The sequence below is a fragment of the Lepisma saccharinum genome, chromosome 8 (genome assembly GCF_977018435.1).
Source record: "Lepisma saccharinum chromosome 8, izLepSacc3.1, whole genome shotgun sequence".
Classification (NCBI taxonomy): domain Eukaryota; kingdom Metazoa; phylum Arthropoda; class Insecta; order Zygentoma; family Lepismatidae; genus Lepisma; species Lepisma saccharinum.
In genome coordinates, this window is record NC_139236.1 from 31012782 (window position 1) to 31032136 (window position 19355).

Sequence of the window (19355 nt, forward strand, 5' to 3'; positions counted from 1 at the left end):
GGTAACAAGTCTGTAAAGTATAATTTAAATCATACTTTAAAGCAGGGACCTGTAAGCTAACGCAATTCATTGGTATTTGTCACCGTTCCGCGTTATTTCCGTAACGGGTACGGTGTACTGGCTCAAGTGCCAAGGACTATGCCAAGGAAAATACCAGAACCACTTGGTAAGGCTTCTGCTGTACCGTTCCATTCGTACCCGAGAGAGCTTTGGGTACACAGAGTGGAATGTTAAAATACCTGTACCAGAGATCATGGAACTTATTCCTTCTCTGAATGTCGGTTCCATTATGGTACATACCTCTCCTTAGAATCATACCGGTACAAATTCACGATGGGGATACCTGAAACTTTGGGATCGGGTACAATTGTAACAAAACTGATTTTCAACAAATCAAATGGGGATTGAATGTATCAGAAAATATATGTCACGTAACTCTTAATTTTAAAACTTTCATTTTAATGTGTGGTTAGCTAAATCACGTACCTATACAATGCAATTCTATAAATTCCTTGCGTTACATTTCTAATACCTACATACCCTTTTCGTCAGCATTAATGGTATAACTGCATGTTGTCAGTTTCACAGTAGTTCACTTGGATATACTGTACTGAAGCAGAAATCCCATTCATAATGTAAGGAAATATGACACTTTATTTTGTTCGATTAAATTATTTCACTTATATGCAACAGTTAAGTTTTTTGCTGTACAGAGAAGAGAAAAGTAGCTTTATGCATTGAAAAATGAGTCCGCACTCATGGTTCTTGCAAGCAGAGGGTGCCAAACCTCAATGGAAATATCAACATATAATACCAAGAATGTAAAAGGAGACTGATAAATTACAAATTGTATTTCTTAATCAATCACTCTTCACTCTTATCTCATTTAGTCGTAACTTTAAAAATAATCAAGTCTTGTATTTTAAACTTACTGCGTATGATAAAATTCCGTAATCCTTCCCTAGCTTGTGAATTGTAATAATTTTCCAAATTCACTATTTTGCAGTTTGAATTCAAATCATAGAGAATATAGAAATTAAATCAATTTCATAGAAGATAATATTGGTACTTAAAAAAACCATACGTGGATCTGTATGAGTTTATTATTTCTATTTGCAAAAACATCGATTTAGTTTAGTTTGTAATTGTCAGGGGAAAATGTAAATTTCGTCCTGGAAAACCTGGAAAAGTCAGGGAATTTCATTTCTGCTTTTTTGTAGCCACCCTGAATTAATATAAGATAAACTACATAGTATTTATACATATTTTTCTGATAAATAATTATCCAGAAAGATCACGAATTACTTTCTTCTAAAGTTATTATTAGAGCCCGGAAGTTTGGCAAAATGCCTCTTTTTATCTACTGCCACTGCCTATTTTTAATTATGCCTTTTTTTTCCTTTTTCAATGAAATTGGACCATTTTTTTAAAAAAGTGTGTATATAAATTATTTTTCTCCCAAAAAACGTTGTTGGCATTTATTTTTCTTCCGTTTATTATGTGAATAATTTTCGCTTTATTCAAGTAATATTGAACTCACGCATGTTTCAACATTGCTGAAGGAGAAAAGTGTGAGGAAAAAAGTATTTCATGCTGAGTTAGGATATTGCCTTTTGGTTAACATTTCCTTGTGCATGATTGACTGCTGAAAACCTGTTGCAGAACATCTGCACAATTACGTCATCACGTCCAGCGTCCGTGTCAGGACGTTATTGACAAGAAACAGCACTAATGCCCAAGGGCCTTTGCATGCATTTCAAAATCAAGTTCTCTATCTTTAGTTTAGTTCTGCACTTTGGAGGGAAACGATCGTGTATTTGTCATCATGCCGAAATTTAGTGTGCCATTAAGTGGTAAGTTACATGGTTACGTGCATGAATTTGGTGAAAATTGAAATGCTCTTCCCAATGTAGATTTTAATATTTTGCCAGAAATTATAGATATAAGTAAGCGACTTCCAAATGTGCCTTTTTTTTTGTTTATTTTGCCTTTTTTTTTCATTTTTAGTGCCTATTTTCCACATTATAAATGCCTTTTTGCCTGCCTATTTTAACGAAAATAAATGCCTGAACTTCCGGGCTCTAGTTATTATAATTAGTTTTTAAACAAATAAGTGTAATTTTATCGGTAATCCATTTGCTGATGTGGAATTTTGATTGACAGTAAACGTAATTCGGATACGTTCAGTATGTGTTATGGTGCCGTAACCTCTTGTTACAAATGTTACCCGCTTCATCCATTTCTATCCACATACCGGTATTTTAATAACAAGCGCTGGTCATAGTGCTTGACTACAGGTTATAGTGGAGCCCAAGTTAAGAGTTCAGTATGGGCCCTTATGGGCTTTTACTTTTGAGATCACCACCCCTAAACAAGTGTGTTTCTGTCAGAAACAAAAGTCGTTATCATTCGAAGAGAAAATAATAAATAAGCAAAAACCAGAGGAAATGTAAGGCTTTGATGGTTTACACCTTCTTTTGCAATTCGGACCATCAAAACAAGACGTTTTCCTTTCTTGTGTTTACCGCGATTTGGGGAGTTAAAACTAACAGCCGTCCGACGGTTGCCACTTGCTCCAAACACGTGTTGGGAAGAGGGAAGGGGGCGGGGAATGGCCAGGCAAAAGTTCGTGAATAGGCTACTGTCGGGGGTCAAGTGGTTTGTTGTTTGCGTGCGCGCTTTCTCATTTTGGGTATTTCTTGAAGGAATTTATTATGGCCGAGTCTGCTGCCACGCACGTGTCAGCAGTAAGAATAAGCGTCAAATTTGCTGCTGCCACGTAATTCGTCTGCTAAAATGATGTTACAAATCTTAAGAACAGATTAAGACGAGATAAATGCAAGTATATGATTAGTGGTAATGAATGTACGGGTAATTTAGAACCTTTATCTTTAGAAAGCATTTAGCGATATTATTTTAATGCTAACAGAACTTAACCTAACTACGAGAGCATTTAGGTTTATTATTAGAAGAATGCTGAGGGACTTAATCTTAAAACATTTTTGTAAAAGTAATCGCTACAACTTAACAGTATGTGTTTAGAACCTTTATCTTTAGAAAGCATTTAGCGATATTATTTTAATGCTAACAGAACTTAACCTAACTACGAAAGCATTTAGGTTTATTATTAGAAGAATGCTGAGGGACCTAATCTTAAAACATTTTTGTAAAAGTAATCGCTACAACTTAACAGTATGTGTTACAGACGTAATTGCATACATAGCATGATGAAATCACGATAAAACAAAGACCGAGTTTACTGCCACGCGCATCTTTTTTGAGGTTCCAGCAGAAAAAGAACGTGGCAGCAGACACTGCCATTTATTATTATAATTATTCTACAACAGCAAAATGGCAAGGGGTGGTATTATCAAGCATAAAAGTGTCCAGAGTCTTACAAGTAAAGAGAGACAAATTGTAATAAACATAAATATACTTCAAGCAGAAACATCCCGGTAAAAGTGTTAGTTGGACTGCAAGCGAAAATGCTGAAACGACTGGAATTTCGTTCAAAACTGTTTACAAAATTAATAGCGAAGCGATTAAAGGTCCTTTTGCAACACCAAACGAGCAGAAAAAACGTCAAGAGTTCGTGAATAGGCTACTGTCGGGGGTCAAGTGGTTTGTTGTTTGCGTGCGCGCTTTCTCATTTATATAACTTATTACGAGTTTATATAACTTTAATACGAGGCGATGTGCGGCGAAACTTCGCAGGCACATTGTATATAATACATTGCCGGATTTTTTCGGGAGGAGGTTCACTTGCCCCTCCCAAAATGATGACTAAGTATTATGAAAAGTATTGAGAGCGTTATATTAAAAGATAAAAAAAATGAACGAGCCATTTTTCCTAGATATTTAAAAGAATGTCAGTCTCCTTTCTGTAATTATCCTTCATATGAGTAAGAATACAATAAAACTCCTTTTATTTCACACCTCTACTAATAATTGATTGACTGAGTTTTAAGTCCAATTTTATGGGCAGATAGGTTAGTTGGGACTGAACCTACAGTTTTATGTGAGATACGAAGTACTATGTGCCTCCAGCAGGTATCGAACCCTGGATCACTTGATTTTAATGCGACTACGGAAATTCTGATAATGCTATCCCCTTATAATCGAAGGGCCCTGGGTTCGTTTCCTGGCGGAGGTACATTCTAGGATGAATTATACATTGAAGGCTCAGTTCCGATTAGTTCATCTGACCACAAATTACACCTAGAACGAACCCTTGCAATTATATTGATGTGAATGACGTGACGTGTCCAATGGGCGTATATGCTGGTCATAACCCCCCCCCCCCTTCCTTGGATAAGTATTCCTAAAAGAAGAGGGTCAACAGCAGGAGAAGATGGCATATGAGGACCAGCTACTAAAAAGTATACGTACTACCCCCCTCTCCCTTCGAAAACACTGGGCACAACACTGATATAAGGGCACTCTTTGATGTGTCAAATAAGTTGCAAATCTGCACATTATATTTCCAATATTACGTAATGCTTACAGCATATTCTGTGCACGTCCCAGAAAAAAAATAATCTAGACCCGCCTATGACTGTCGAGCTGCTGCTGTGCAAAACGAATAGAGGGACAAAACAATAAAGACACAAGACTTTCTGTGCAGTCTTACGAGTTGTTTGCGAGCACTTACAGATCGGGGGGAGAGATTTGCTTTGGTGCATGCCGGTAATGAACACGGTTTTGTCTCAAACAAGACAGTGTGCCGATAAATGTGAAACAGGCCTCCCCGATGGCACAGTGGTAACGTCCTGGTTTGATACCCTTTGGAGGCATATAGTGGTTCGGATCCCAGTTTAAACTTTAGGTCCAGTCCCGATTAGCATTTCTGTGCAAAAGGTGGACTTAAAGGGAAAAACACGGCCTACGTACACGATGAAATGGACAGCAAGACGTATGACAAGTATATTCGGGAACAGTTATTTGCAAATCTCCCTCCATGGACCGTCATTACTCTGTACCACAGCCGCATGAAAGAACAGCTTCCCATCAAATCATGGCGAAAGGATTTGTATTCTTGTATTGAACAGTACCCGTTCCGTTAATCACTAACTTTTGTTGCGGCGTGTACTACAGCAGAAGTTCGATGCACGCCGGAGCTTTCTTCCACTGCGCACCATGCGGCAACACTGTCCCTATAAGCCCCATACTGAACTCTTAAGTTGGGCTCACCAATAGCAACCTTTGGTTCCATTTCGTACCCAATAGCCACCGTTCCGGTACAGTATGTATGGGTACGTTCGTACCTGTTCCATCCGAGACCCATTCCACTCAGTACCTGAAGTGAATGGGTCATTGAGTAACGTTATGCCTATCTGTCCGATACTGTCTGGAATGCCAATGCCATTGTGACGTATATCGATAGTCCCGTTCGTAACTTGACAGCATTACAAGTTACGTTATGTTACAGGTCCCTGCTTTAAATTCCTATTTGAACTTTATATTTATTGATATTACAAAGCTTACTTCATGAATTCTTTATAATTTGAAATGTTTTTGCAAGCAAAATCTGTGCACTAGCTTATTTTTAATTGAAAAATGTACAATATATTCAAAAGTTTTGATAATTGGAAGTAAACATTTTTTAAACTTAATTACAAATTCAGTATACTACCATATATTATGTTACTTTTATGGCATGTTGCTGTAAACTGGTCTGAACGATTAATTTTGAAGGTCCATTACCTTTGTTTTCATATGCATTGGATCTTCAAAATCAGTTGATTAGGAGGAAAAAGAAAGAAGCAGTGTGCAAATCACACATCTCTACCAATGTGATGCTTTTAAGCTAGAATGCACTCAGTTTTGGCAAATGAATAAAATTATTAACTTACAGGTGATGTAAGTTAACATAATTCTTTTCATGCCATAGTATGGCATATCAGTACTGGAATTTACTTATGAAAAGTATACAGGGTGTCATTTTAATGGCACCCACGGACCACAGAAACATATTTATTTATTTACTCAGAGTTTCAGATACAGTCTTATTTGGCCATTTTGCACTGAAACAACATAAAGTAGAAACAAGAAATAACATATGTAGATGACATCAAGACAAACAACTTTTCTCAGAAACATTTTTCTCATTGGTGCGTTGCTTCAGTGCTACAGTCATTCAAGGAAGCCCATTTTGCTGCCTGAATGCTGGCAACCCAACACAATACTTGATTGCATCTTTGATGTCATTTCGTCCTGTTCCAAAGTTCGTAAATTTATTGCGGTTGGAAACTTTGACAAGCATCCTAATAACGATTTTTGTTCTGCCAAATATAGTGCACTTCGTAAAATAACTTGGTGACATGGCAAGGCAAGGTAAGTGTGAACATTTTGTAGTAATATGCATTGTAACTTTCAATGAGCTTAGAGATTTGTGTACATAATGATATTTTATAACATTGGTTATTTTCTAAAAATAATCATGTGAACAGCAAGAAAGTAGTGCAACTTAGTAATATTGCCTGACTTAGCCTTAGAAAAATAACATGCCGAGTTCTATGCGTGAGGGAAAGTCTCCGTGTTCTCAGAGCTTGTTTTCAAAACACCAGCAAGGACAGCCTTTGAAAAGGGGTGAGAAACAGATTCTACTCAATATTTATGTAACGTTCTGTCAGTGGTATCCTGAGAAACCAGTAAATGAAGTGGTTAAGTTCCTATCTCAGTGCAGTGGTGTGTCAATGTCTGCAGTTTTAAGGGTTATGAAAGAGAGAATGACCGGGAGAGTAACAATGTATGCGGCTCCATATTCGTCTGATGTTTTGAGAGCGGGTTCTCACATTCAGAGGCTCTTATATAAAATGAATAGGTGGAGCAAACTATGAGAGTAACAGGAGATGATTGTGGTCATGAATCAGCTGACGCGGAGTGATACATCGAATCGGTGAGACCGTTTGTTTACAGAAGGTCTCAGGGTTGTTGATTTACACTTTAGAGTAGCCACCCTTATCAAGAAAATGTTACGAGAAAGTCAAGAATTTTAGATTTGTTGTTTTGGTAGACACCCTGTTAAAGCGTACATCTGGCTGTTTATGCCTATTAACATGTCAAATATTTGCAAGTCTCGTTGCAAGGTTGATATTTACAGGCTTCTATATCCATTGTCCTGATACATGCATTGTGATATTGTGGTGCTGATAACGGAAGTGTCAGAGCTTCACGTTGTTACATTATGGCTAAAACATGTACAACTACAGTAACAACCTAATGTTGAATCAACAGCGAATATACTGCCATGTTCACAGTTGCAAACTACATATTACATGTGTATCTGGGGTGTTGATAAAAATAGTTGTCTCAGAGCTTGTTTACTACTTTCTGTTTTACTTTTGTCACATTGTTTCACGTACATAATATGGCTGGTTGTGGCTATTTAATTTTTACGGGATATGTGTGTTTCTGTCACACCGCTTCATGACAGGAAATGGTGTCACAAATGACATACAAGTGATACTCATCTCTAATTTTTGGCTTCATACATCATGAGATTAACAGTTTGTCTTCACAGAAAGAATGTTTTCATTGTAATCCTAAACCATCTTTTGTATTGACAGGTCTATAATGAGAATGTGAGAGATTTGATACAGTCTTCAGGTGTCCTTCAGTTGCGTGAAGATGGTATTCGTGGAGTGATGGTACAGGGCCTTTCTGTTCACAGACCAACTGGTGCTCAAGAGCTGTTTGATCTTTTGGAATTAGGTAATTCACGAAGGACGCAGCACCCAACAGACTCAAATGCCGAGTCTTCAAGATCTCATGCTGTTCTTGAGGTATGGTATCTCATTTACATGTTTATTGTGAATATCAACTCATTCCATCTAGGTTCTATACTAAATAACTGTATTATTTTTAGAATATGTTTATTTGGACTATTATTTGGGAAAAGCTTCACCAAGGATGCAGCTGTCAAAAGTGTCCAGAGCATCCAACTTCTACAATCTTGTTGGGAGAAGTGTATATCATCGGACGGTGCCTATTTTGATTGATTAATTTATGAAAGTTCCTCTCCACTGAGTCACTGTTTGATGTTTCACTACCAAATCTGACATTTCATGTGCAACTACCTGATACTATACACAAGCTTCTTTAAAGAGAGAGGCTTGCGACAGATGATTATTTTGCATTACAGATATATATTTTGTCCATTTGTAAACTTCTGTATGCCAGAAGTGTGAAGATATTTGCTCTGTATATGATATGTTTGAAATTTTATTTTATGCACTGTAACACAAGTTAAAAAAGTATTAAACTTCCACAAGAACCTGTACCACTAGTTCTTAATCAACCCTATGTTGGCCGTGCATGGTCTCTAGTTCCAGGTGTGTGGTTTCAACGTCGTTATATATCAATGATTCTTTTGTCAAAACTCTCCCTCTGTCTAGCTGAGTTTCTAACCTTCCTCTTTTGCAACATGATTTTGTTTTCAGTGTCAGTAAGATTTTCGAGCTGCTAGGAAGGGTTCGTTGAAGCTTCTTGCTGTCTGAATCCATGCACGACTATAGGCGTACCTATTTTTTACTTAAAATCTGGTCTGCCATTCCGTGCCTGACTAACGAAGAGTGCCTTTTTATAAGTTTTATAGAATCTCAATTGTTGAAAGGAAAGATCTAATCGTAATAATTGATGATTTTGTGTTTTAGACCATTAATTTAGCATATTTTAAAAACCTGGTCTCTGGCACCGTGCTCGGCCATCAATGTAACTTTTCTCGCACGACCCACGAAGGGTTAAATGCGCAGAAATGTAATTTCATTCTTGAATTAGTTTTGTTATTGGTATCAGAAATTGGAACTGATATGAAATTTTTGCCAATACTATGGCCAACCAAGGATTCGTCATACATTCCCAAAAGCATATAAGATCATAAACTCTCCCATTTAATTGAAAAAGACAACAGCCTTTTGCAAATAATGTAGAATTTCTCATTAGATGCCAGTATGGGAGCCAAAGCAAACATGGGGCCTCCACAAAATGAACTCACAAATTTAATTATTTCAAGGAGAACACTGGAAATAACATTTCCCAGGTTCTGTGCAACTCGCAGAACTCAAATATCATATCACAGAGCCCGTCTTGATTAAGAAAACATTTTTTTCCCACTGTTTTTCCATTTTAAAATTACATTGATTCACCATTTGTTACATCCAGGTCACCAACACAAACAAATGCTAGGCAAGGGCTGGCTAGCCAACCTAGCAAGGCCCAAAAGCCTCAAGGCGAGCTTCAAGTGTGCCTTGAGCAGGCAATCAGAGCTTACAGAAGGGTCATTCCATGTCAAATCAACCAATTTTTAAAAAAATTGGTTGCATGACCATTTTAGAAAAATTTCATTTTTAGTACATACGTTTGTACATGTCTTTAGTTCTCCTGGGTCAGCCATTTTTCCAACATGGCGCATGGCTTTTTTTTGCTCATGTAGCAGTATACAGAAACCTTAATATCTCAAAAACCATTAAAGCTAGAGACCTGAAACAAAATTCATTTTGTAGCTAATGAAGTATACTTCCTATGATATTCAGGTATGTTTTGCTTGAAATTGCATCGTAAGTATGAAAATTATGGTGGAAAATGGGGTAACAATAGTTAAAAAATTGTATTTTTAAGCCTGAGTTTTTTTTAATGAAGGGGTTTAGTCTAAGGCTTGATTTTTTATTCATGTGTAGATCTACCTGCAGGGTGTCTGTAAATAAAATGTCAGTGCTTAGAAATGCACCCCTTTTTTACAGCATGGGCTCAAACATGGCCGTTCATTGAATTTTGAGTTTTCGGGGTTAAATATCTCAGATGGGTCCCCTTTAAATATTCTGAAATTTGGCACATAGGAAGCCCTTCATGAACCTAACTCACAGTAAAAATCTCAACTTTTAGATTCAACTCGTTTTGGTCAATATGAGGTAATGTATGTCACCTAATTTCTGATGTTGCAAAGTAAGGTGAAAATATATCCCATACTTAAAATAATGAAGTCTTTTCTTTTTCTTTTTTAAATTTGGGATAAATAAAGCCTCAGAAAATGTAGTCCTCAGCAGACAGCATTCCTCAGCCCAGTCTTAGAGCATCTTAATTGCAGGGCACTTCAACAGTTAGTGAGTTAGTGCATCAAGTGTGAAAGTTAAAATATTTTTGGCCATGTGGTCCCTGTGGAGTTTGTGAATCCAACCATAAGTAATCCAAACACTCCACAAACAAATTTGAGCTGCACAATGTGCATAAAACGGTGACAAACAAGGAGCAAGGAAATTCCCGCCAGAAGTGTGTGATGCCATGTGGCCATCATAACGCCTCCTTTGTATGTCAAACAGTGCAGATGAGAATCTATTTGCATCAAATTGCATGATGCCAATCCAAACTCAATTTGTCAGCATGAGATGTATGTGATAACCAGGCATCCACCTCTGCAAGATTTCTGTCATCTGCCCATGGCCTTTTGGAGCCTGCAACAACTTATCTCTCCATGCCCACCCGAGCCACATGCTTTGCAGGTGTATAAAAGAAAGTGCTAAGTGTAGAGGCCATAGATATGTAAGTACTATAGTGTTTTTCTTTATGTGAGAATTTAAACATTGGTGATTTATATGAATTATGCATCCATTATGTATAAAGATGTTATTATAAAGTGATCTGGATCTTGGTTCTATCATTTTGGTGACCAGACATTTGTGTTCCCCCAACTGCAATATTAAGTAAAGAGGCACCTGGTTCTCTTGATCCCAGTGTGTGGAGTCCCCTATCGTACGGGTGGCTCAGTGCTGGAGTTCGTTTGTGCTTGCAGAGCATAAGCGAACTGCAGCGGGAACGACCATCATAATACCAATAAACTACTGATTCAAAATTTACTGATACTAATAACTAATGTACTACTGATACAACATAATATTGCAAATGTTTCTCGAAGGACATGAATGGTTTCTTCACCTTCTTAATGAATGCATGTTTTTCTTTGGAAAACAAACTGTGTATTTAAACATTTACAAAACCATGACAAATGAATATGCTTTTATTCAAAAAATTATAACAAAATTAATGTCCACATATCTGTTGGCCGCATCATAATAAATAAATTAAAAATAAATGAATAAACAATGTGGCATCTATAGGCCAAAATCCCTAGAGTAGTGAATAACCTGCCCCATCTCGAATAAAGAATAATATAGAAACTGGGGGTGGTATGACTATGATGTCAAACAGAGGAGGCCGTTGCAAAATAATTTAAAATAGTAATGCACTCTGTCTGTATTGATAACTCTGGAAAAAGAAAATTGAGGATTCTGGAAATCTCAGGTCAAATATATTTAAAATCCATGTGGGAACCCTGAATTGGAATTAATATAACAGGAAAAGTACAAATCATTATATAAAATAGTCTCGCATATTGCATTCAGACATCAGACTGAGTACTCTGTTTCATAATATTTTTGGAAAATTATTCAGAAACACTTGATAAATTATAAGGAAATTTTAAAATTTCAAACATGTAAATACGTACACTATTAGATTTTAAAAATAAAAATAACTGTTCATTTCAGATAAAGTTGCGGATGACAGATCTTACAACAAAACAGAAGAAAATGGCTAAGCTTCTAATGATTGATTTAGCAGGTTCAGAAAGAGGGTCTGCAACTGGCTTTAAAGGAAGCAGATTTCAGGAAGGATCAAATATCAACAAATCCCTCTTGTCACTAGGTAGGTAAGCTACTAAATGCATGTGTAAGGTATTATAATATTTGGGTATTTTGAAATTAACTACAGCAAAGGAAAATATAAGGTTCTATTTGTTTTTTTGTCCGTGGCATTTGATTTCCATTGCTATTCTCTTACCCAACGGAACCAACATCTCGACTCAGAACAACTACCATGCTTTAGATTCTCTGTATACCGATGTGACAATTTATACTGAACAATTCAAATAAACTGCTTTATAAATAAACAAAAAAGACAGAACTGAAATATCATGTTTTGGAGAATGGGTGCATGCTGACATGTGAATCTGGGAGACATCCGGAGTGCATTACATGCACTGGGAAGACGGTTATCGCAGGCATCCGCTAAAGATTAAAAATTCTTTCATGTTATGTTCTTTTAGCAAAAGAGTTGCTACCATACAATGTTGTATTAACACAAATGTTATCTCCGAGCAAGAAAAATTCTGATTAAGTAGGTTCAGTTTTAAAAAAAAAGTTACAATATTGTGTACAATGTGAGAGATGCATTTCTAAATTGTTTGTTTTGCAAATAGGAAACTGCATTAATGGCTTGGCTGATGGACTAAAACACATACCTTACCGTAATTCAAAGCTGACTCGTTTGTTGAAGGACTCTCTTGGAGGAAATTGTCGAACAATAATGATAGCAAATGTTTCGCCTTCTCCTACATCATATGAGGATACCTACAACACCCTGAGATATGCTGACCGTGCTAAGAAGATAAAGACTAAGGTATGTTAATTAGAAATCTTAAGATGGAATAAATTTCAGAACATCTGCCTTTTTTTAGTTTTAAAGAGAAAATTGCTGGTTCAGCCAAAAATAGCAGTTCCCTTGTAATTCAAGTATATCCAATTTGATTCCTGCTGGAGGTATGTTTCGGTGGTTCAGTGCCAAATTTGTGCTGTGTATCCAGTCCCCAGATCTTGGATAATGGAATATTTGTTTATTGATAAGATATCCAGTAATTCTCAGATATACATTTATTTCATACTTTGAATTCCATTTTTATCCTTAACATTTGGGTCAGTCATAATTGGGAAAAGTGAGACGCGGTAGTATATAAATACGGAGAAACTAGTACTCGTTGGAACTTGCTGTACTGCAACAAGGATGGTGGCAGTGGCCACTGAAATTAATCGAAAAAGAAAAAACAGCTTCGCGGATAAAAGTGAGTACTAGTTTCTCCGTATTTATTTGGGTCATTCCATGTCAAATCCACTAATTTCAGAAAAGTTTCCAGGTCATAGTTTTGGATTAGGATGAAATTTAGCATGATAGTTCAATCATGTCTGGAAGGTTTGTATTCCAAATATTAGGTTCCTCCAAGAAATAGTTCTAGAGTTATAGCCTGTGGAAGAAGATGGAGTGCAACAGTGCAACAGAAAATGGGATCCAAATCTGAGAAATGAGCCTCAGATCTAACTTATTTATTTCTTTATTGAGAAAATTTCAGATACAGCATGTAGCCATTTTACACTGAAATCATCAACAATGAAAAGAACAAAAATAAAAATAACACAAAAGATTAACATAAATAAGTCAAGATAGCACAGTTATATATTACAGTCAACTCTCGATACAATGACCTTTCACAGTTCCCGGGAAAAGGGTCGTTATTTCGAAGGGGTCGTTAATGGAATTTGCACCACCAATTTTCAGCTTAAACGGAGCTCAAACGGACACAAAGATGCCTTCGAGAGGGTAACACCATTTATCCTGGTAGTTATACAACCTGTTATGCATATGACACATGCGAGATAGCCAGTTACTCCCAGCCAAAAGATTCGATCAGATCATCATCCGCATACAGTCCAGACCTTAGACACTGATGAAGAAGTGAAAACGACCATGAGTAACTGGTTATCTCACAGGCGGCAGAGTTCTATGAGGAGGGTGTCCAAAAACTCGTAATTTGTTACGATAAATGTTTAAACCGGCAAGGAAATTATGTAGAAAAATAGAGGTGTGTATGTAAATTCAGAAAATAAATGGTTTCTTGAAAAACATTTACTTACTTCGTTTTTATTGCAAAATGGACCTTACTTAAAAAATAACCCTCGTATTTTACACAGAAAAACCTAGATTGGAAATTCAAAAAAGATCTCTCTTCCACAAACTTCCCACTCAATATAACGAGCTCCCATCAATTGCTGATGTATTTTCCACAGAGTACGCCTTTCGGTCTACCATCAGAACATACGTTGCTAAATAATATTTAACTGTGCTATCTTGACTTATTGATGCTAATTCTTTATGTTATTTTTATTTTTGTTCTTTTCATTGTTGATGAATTCAGTGTAAAATGGCTACATGCTGTATCTGAAATTTTCTCAATAAAGAAATAAATAAGTTAGATCTTGAGGCTCATTTCTCAGATTTGGATCCCATTTTCTGTTGCACTGTTGCACACCATCATCTTCCACAGGCCATAACTCTAGAACTATTTCTTGGTGGAACCTAATATTTGGAATACAAACCTTCCAGACATGATTGGGCCATCATGCTAAATTTCATCCTAATCCAAAACTATGACCTGGAACCTTTTCTGAAATTGGTCGATTTGACATGGAATGACCCAAATAATTACTTAAAAAATAACCCTCGTAGATTTGTATTATGTGTTGTGCGCATAAACACTTGAAAGTGGAATTCATGGATGAGCATGTTGCAATGGATTTTGCCATTGACAATTTTGTATAAATAATTTAAGTCATTCAGTAAATGGCGCTGATAGGGAGTCTGTAACTGTAGATAGGACAGGAGATGCGGTGTTGAAAAATTGCATAATGAGGAAACCCTGTAACGAACTATAGCCAGGAAAAGTGAAGGACAGAATCGATTCTGGAAAGCTTAACATGCCATGATCAGACGGGAGAGCCATATTCTATTATTGGGGAAATGCATAACTAGAGGTATAAAGTGATAAGGTGAGGGCTTAGATGTCACTAATTTTGGTGAAACGATACAGTAAATCTAAGAGACGCATTGCCTTTTTTGTGGTGCCTGTAATGTGTTCTTCAAATGGTTATTGCCAAAGATGGAGTAAGATGACTTTAACAGGTTATTTTTGAGAGAGTCTGTGATAGTAGTACATTTTTCAGGATTTAATGTAAGTTTCCATGTCAGGCACCATGAAATAAATGTTACGTCATTCTGGAGAAGATGAGTATCATTGGAGGTGGAGATTTCTCTGAAAATTTTGCAGTCATCTGCAAAAAGGAGGTAATTACTAGACACAGCTGTGAGATGGTCGGCAAGGTCATCGACGAATAATATGAAGAAGAATGGTCCTAGAACACTGCCCTGTGGTACTCCAGAAAAGACAGGAAGAATGTTAGATAGAGTTCCTGGAAGAACTACACGATGTTGGCAATCACTGAGATAATCTGTGAGCAAGTTAATAAAGTTACCATGAATGTTGAATCAATTGCAAAATTTGTGAATTAAAAGACTATGACTGACAGTATCAAAAGCTTTGGCTAGATCAAAATATATTATGTTCAGTTGTGAATTGTTTGAAATGCATTTCATAGCATCTGAGAGAAAGACAGACAGGTTCATAATACAGGAACTACCAGAAAGATTTGAGCTTAGGCACGGTGAAACAAATTTACATAGCCTGTCTTGGATTATTTTTTCACAGATGATGGACAAAGGAGATAGTGAGGAGATTGAGCTATAGGTAGAGGCACATATTTTTGGTAAATAAAAAGGCAAAATTTCGGTACAAAAACTGATACAATTTCGGGTTCAAAAGCGGTAAATAAAATAAAATATCGGTGTTATAGCGGTGAAAAAATTGAATGAAAAGTGGTATATAAAAGACATATTGGTTTTAAAATTGTGAAAGTAATCCTAAATTTGATTTAAAAACTACACTTATTCCACAGAATTAACATTTCACTTCTAATAGCACATTTATGTAGTTATCAGAGTATTAAGTTTATTTCTGTATAAAGGAGTCCATTTTTGCTTCTCCAATATTAACAGCAGAATTAATCAATTTTCCGGGAATTGCATAACTCTCAGGATAATTCAGACCTCGAAAGGTGTCACGGCGGTGAATATACCCTGAATTTCGTGTTTAAGAGTTAATTTCGCTTTTTGCAGTTCATTTCGCATTATTTCGTGACAAAATATGGTCACAAAATGCACCTCACACCTTTCAAAAACATGAAAAATTAACATTACAATGTGTTTTTTCAAATTTCGTTTTTTCGTCAAAAACGAAATATGCATGCCCCTACCTATAGGAAGAAGTAAGATTTTTGTTTTCACTTTTGTGAATGGGAGTGATGTTAGCTTGCTTCCAAGTGTGATGCCCTCCAAGAAACATCTATTCAGAAGAATGCAGAGAGGATAAGACAGGGATTTCCCAGTTTTCCATAGGGGCATGGTGTTGATATTGTCTGGCCCTAGAGCACTGTGAGCTGGGAGAGACGACAATAGACTTTTCACTTCAACGGTTGTAGTGGCAAACTTTGTTAGAGAGGAAGAACAGACTGATCTTACATTTGGCAATGTTGCAAGGGAAATAAGCATTGAAGAGTTCTGCCCTTCGGTCACCTATCACACTTTCACTATTGTGTGTAATTTCAAGAGAAATTCTGCTATTCAGGACTCAATAAATTTGGAACTATTGATCACACCCTAGTGATCCAACAAACTCCAACCAAGTAACCTGCATATTGTATCAAAATACGCTCAGCTTGTTTACATTAGCAAATAAAATACTACAAAATATGTCCTATACAACCTTACATGTCAAAAAATGCATATTTTGTGTGCCTTCTGTTACAAATGTAATCACTAGGGGCATGCATATTTCGTTTTTGACGAAAAAACGAAATTTGAAAAAACACATTGTAGTGTTAATTTTTCATGTTTTGAAAGGTGTGAGATGCATTTTGTGACCATGTTTTGTCACGAAATAATGCGAAATTAACTCTTAAACATGAAATTTACCATTTATATACCGACGTGACACTTTCTGAAGTCTGAAGTATCCTGTGAGTTATGCAATTCCTGGAAAATTGATTAATTTTGCTGTTAATATTGGAGAAGCAAAAATGGACTCCTTTACACAGAAATAAACTTAATACTCTTATAACTACATAAATGTGCTATTAGAAGTGAAATGTTAATTCTGTGGAATAAGTGTAGTTTTTAAATCAAATTTAGGATTATATTCACAATTTTAAAACCAAAATGTCTTTTTATATACCACTTTTCATCCAATTTTTCACCGCTATAACACCGATATTTCATTTTATTTACCGCTTTTGAACCCGAAATTGACTCCGTTTTTGTACCGAAATTTTGCTTTTTTATTTACTAAAAATATGTGCCTCTAGTAATCACCCAGGAAGGTGGCATTAATTTTTCTAGTAATCCTGATGTGGGCTCAGTGTGCACACATTATGTTGCCTCCATATCTATCACCCAATCCATATTATATGTGGCTAAATATGTAAGAAATTGAAAAATCACCGGAATATGGTGGATTTTTGAAATGGTGAAGTACAAGTGGGACAAGTGATGTTCAAGCCAAGTTGCATACACTACATAATCAGACCTTCCTCTAATATCTGTCAAAATTTCAACTTGTTATTGCAATGCGCTAGTGCACAATAAAGGTAGACCCTTAAACATCGATCGAGTTTTCAGCGGAAAGTTTAAAATTGTGCAAGGTTTGAAGTAAAGATTTATATCACCGTAACTACGAATGCTAGAGTTACAAATTATAGCTTGTTTGTTTCAGTAGTGTCTTAGCTACGGGCTTATTGTTGAAAAGAATCATTTTCACTCACTAAATAAAAGTAGAAGATGATGACATTTAAAAAATCATATATTTTTTTTTACAAATTTTTAATTTCGTCAAGTCCCAAAGTAGGCAACGCAAGGACATGAGGGTTCAAAACAGTTCATGCTTATTTCATTCTCATAGCAATAATTGCGCACTTGCTGATGTTACTTTCTTAGAAAAATATTTTTAAATATAAAAGCTTTGCTTTTCTAACAGGAAATTCAAAAATTCCAAATTTGTTATCTCGGAAACTATGAATCCTAGAATTAAAAATTATATTTCGTTTTTTTTCAGTATGCACTAGACTACATGCCTATGGTCGAAAAAACTTAATTTTCATTTATCAAGTAGAAGAAAAAGACCAAAGTTCAATAAAACAATATTTTTACGAAATTTGAATTTCATGAGGCCCCCATGTAGACAACGCCGGAATGTGATGGTTTAAAAACAGAACCTGCATATTGCCAGATATGTGTTTCATTCTTGTGGCAAGAATTACACACTTGCTCCTGATACTTTCGGAGAAAGAATATAATTTCTAATGTAAAAGCAGTAATTTGTTTCGAGGGAAACCTACTCCCCCCTCCCTATTTTGATACAATATGCAGGTTCCTTGGTTGGAGGTTGGTTTGGTGTGTAAACATCACTAGGCTGTGATCAATAGTTCCAAAGTTATTGAGTCCTGAGGCTCATTTCTCATATTTGGATCTCATTTTCTGTTGCACGCCATCTTCTTCCACAGGCCTCCTTCCACTATTTCTCGAAGGAACCTAATATTTGGAATACAAGCCTTCCAGACATGATATAACCATCATGCCAAATTTCATCCAAATCCAAAACTATGACATGTAGGCCCTGGTCAATCTGACGTGGAATGACCCATTTATATTTGAGCAGGACTGATAACCGGTTTTAATTGATTGATTTCTTGCTTTTCCTGCACGTTTGGCTAATTGTGAAGATTAATAACCAATGTATTGGTATTTGTCGATATCCCTGATATTGGTATCGGAAATTATTGGAATTTAATAACATATACTTAGAGGCACATATTTTTGGTAAATAAAAAAAAAGCAAAATTTCGGTACAAAAACTGAGTCAATTTCGGGTTCAAAAGCGGTAAATAAAATAAAATATCCGTGTTATAGCGGTGAAAAATTGTATGAAAAGTGGTGTATAAAAAGACATTTTGGTTTTAAAATTGTGAATATAACCTAAATTTGATTTAAAAACTACACTTATTCCACAGAATTAACATTTCACTTCTAATAGGACATTTATGTAGTTATCAGAGTATGAAGTTTATTTCTGTGTAAAGGAGTCCATTTTTGCTTCTCCAATATTAACAGCAGAATTAATAAATTTTCCGGGAATTGCATAACTCTCTGGATAATTCAGACCTTGGAAGGTGTGGTGTCAGTCAATAAACCTTTAATTTCGTGTTTAAGAGTTAATTTCGCATTATTTCGTGACAAAACATGGTCACAAAATGCATCTCACACTTTTCAAAAACCTGAAAAATTAACACTACAATGTGTTTTTTCAAATTTCGTTTTTTTGTCAAAAACGAAATATGCATGCAAAATTGGGTTGGGATAAAATAACTATTTTAGTATTTTGATATTTCATTTGTGAAACTTTGGCTTGGTGGCTAAGCATGTTAGGGGGTTGACTTTCTATCTCACTTCTGAAGTTTCCAGGTTCAAATCCTGGCTTCTGACTTCCATAGTGGAGTGGTTAGCACATGGTTTTACGATGCCAGAGGTCCTGGGTTTGCATTCCAGCCTGTGCACAGATGTTCTTTATGAGTGTCTGTTCATCAGTTTTA

General features: G+C 36.0%; 1 protein-coding gene across 5 annotated transcripts in view; it reads left to right on the forward strand.

Moving 5' to 3' along the window:
• The window catches only part of Klp67A (Kinesin-like protein at 67A), a 92840-nt gene that overhangs the window by 11678 nt on the left and 61807 nt on the right, over positions 1-19355 (forward strand). For all 5 annotated transcript variants that reach the window (XM_083126398.1, XM_083126396.1, XM_083126402.1 and 2 more), the window contains 3 exons: positions 7569-7784; positions 11541-11697; positions 12251-12450. In XM_083126398.1, coding sequence (XP_082982524.1) covers positions 7569-7784; positions 11541-11697; positions 12251-12450 — 573 coding nt within the window. The remainder of the gene's footprint in view (positions 1-7568; positions 7785-11540; positions 11698-12250; positions 12451-19355) is intronic.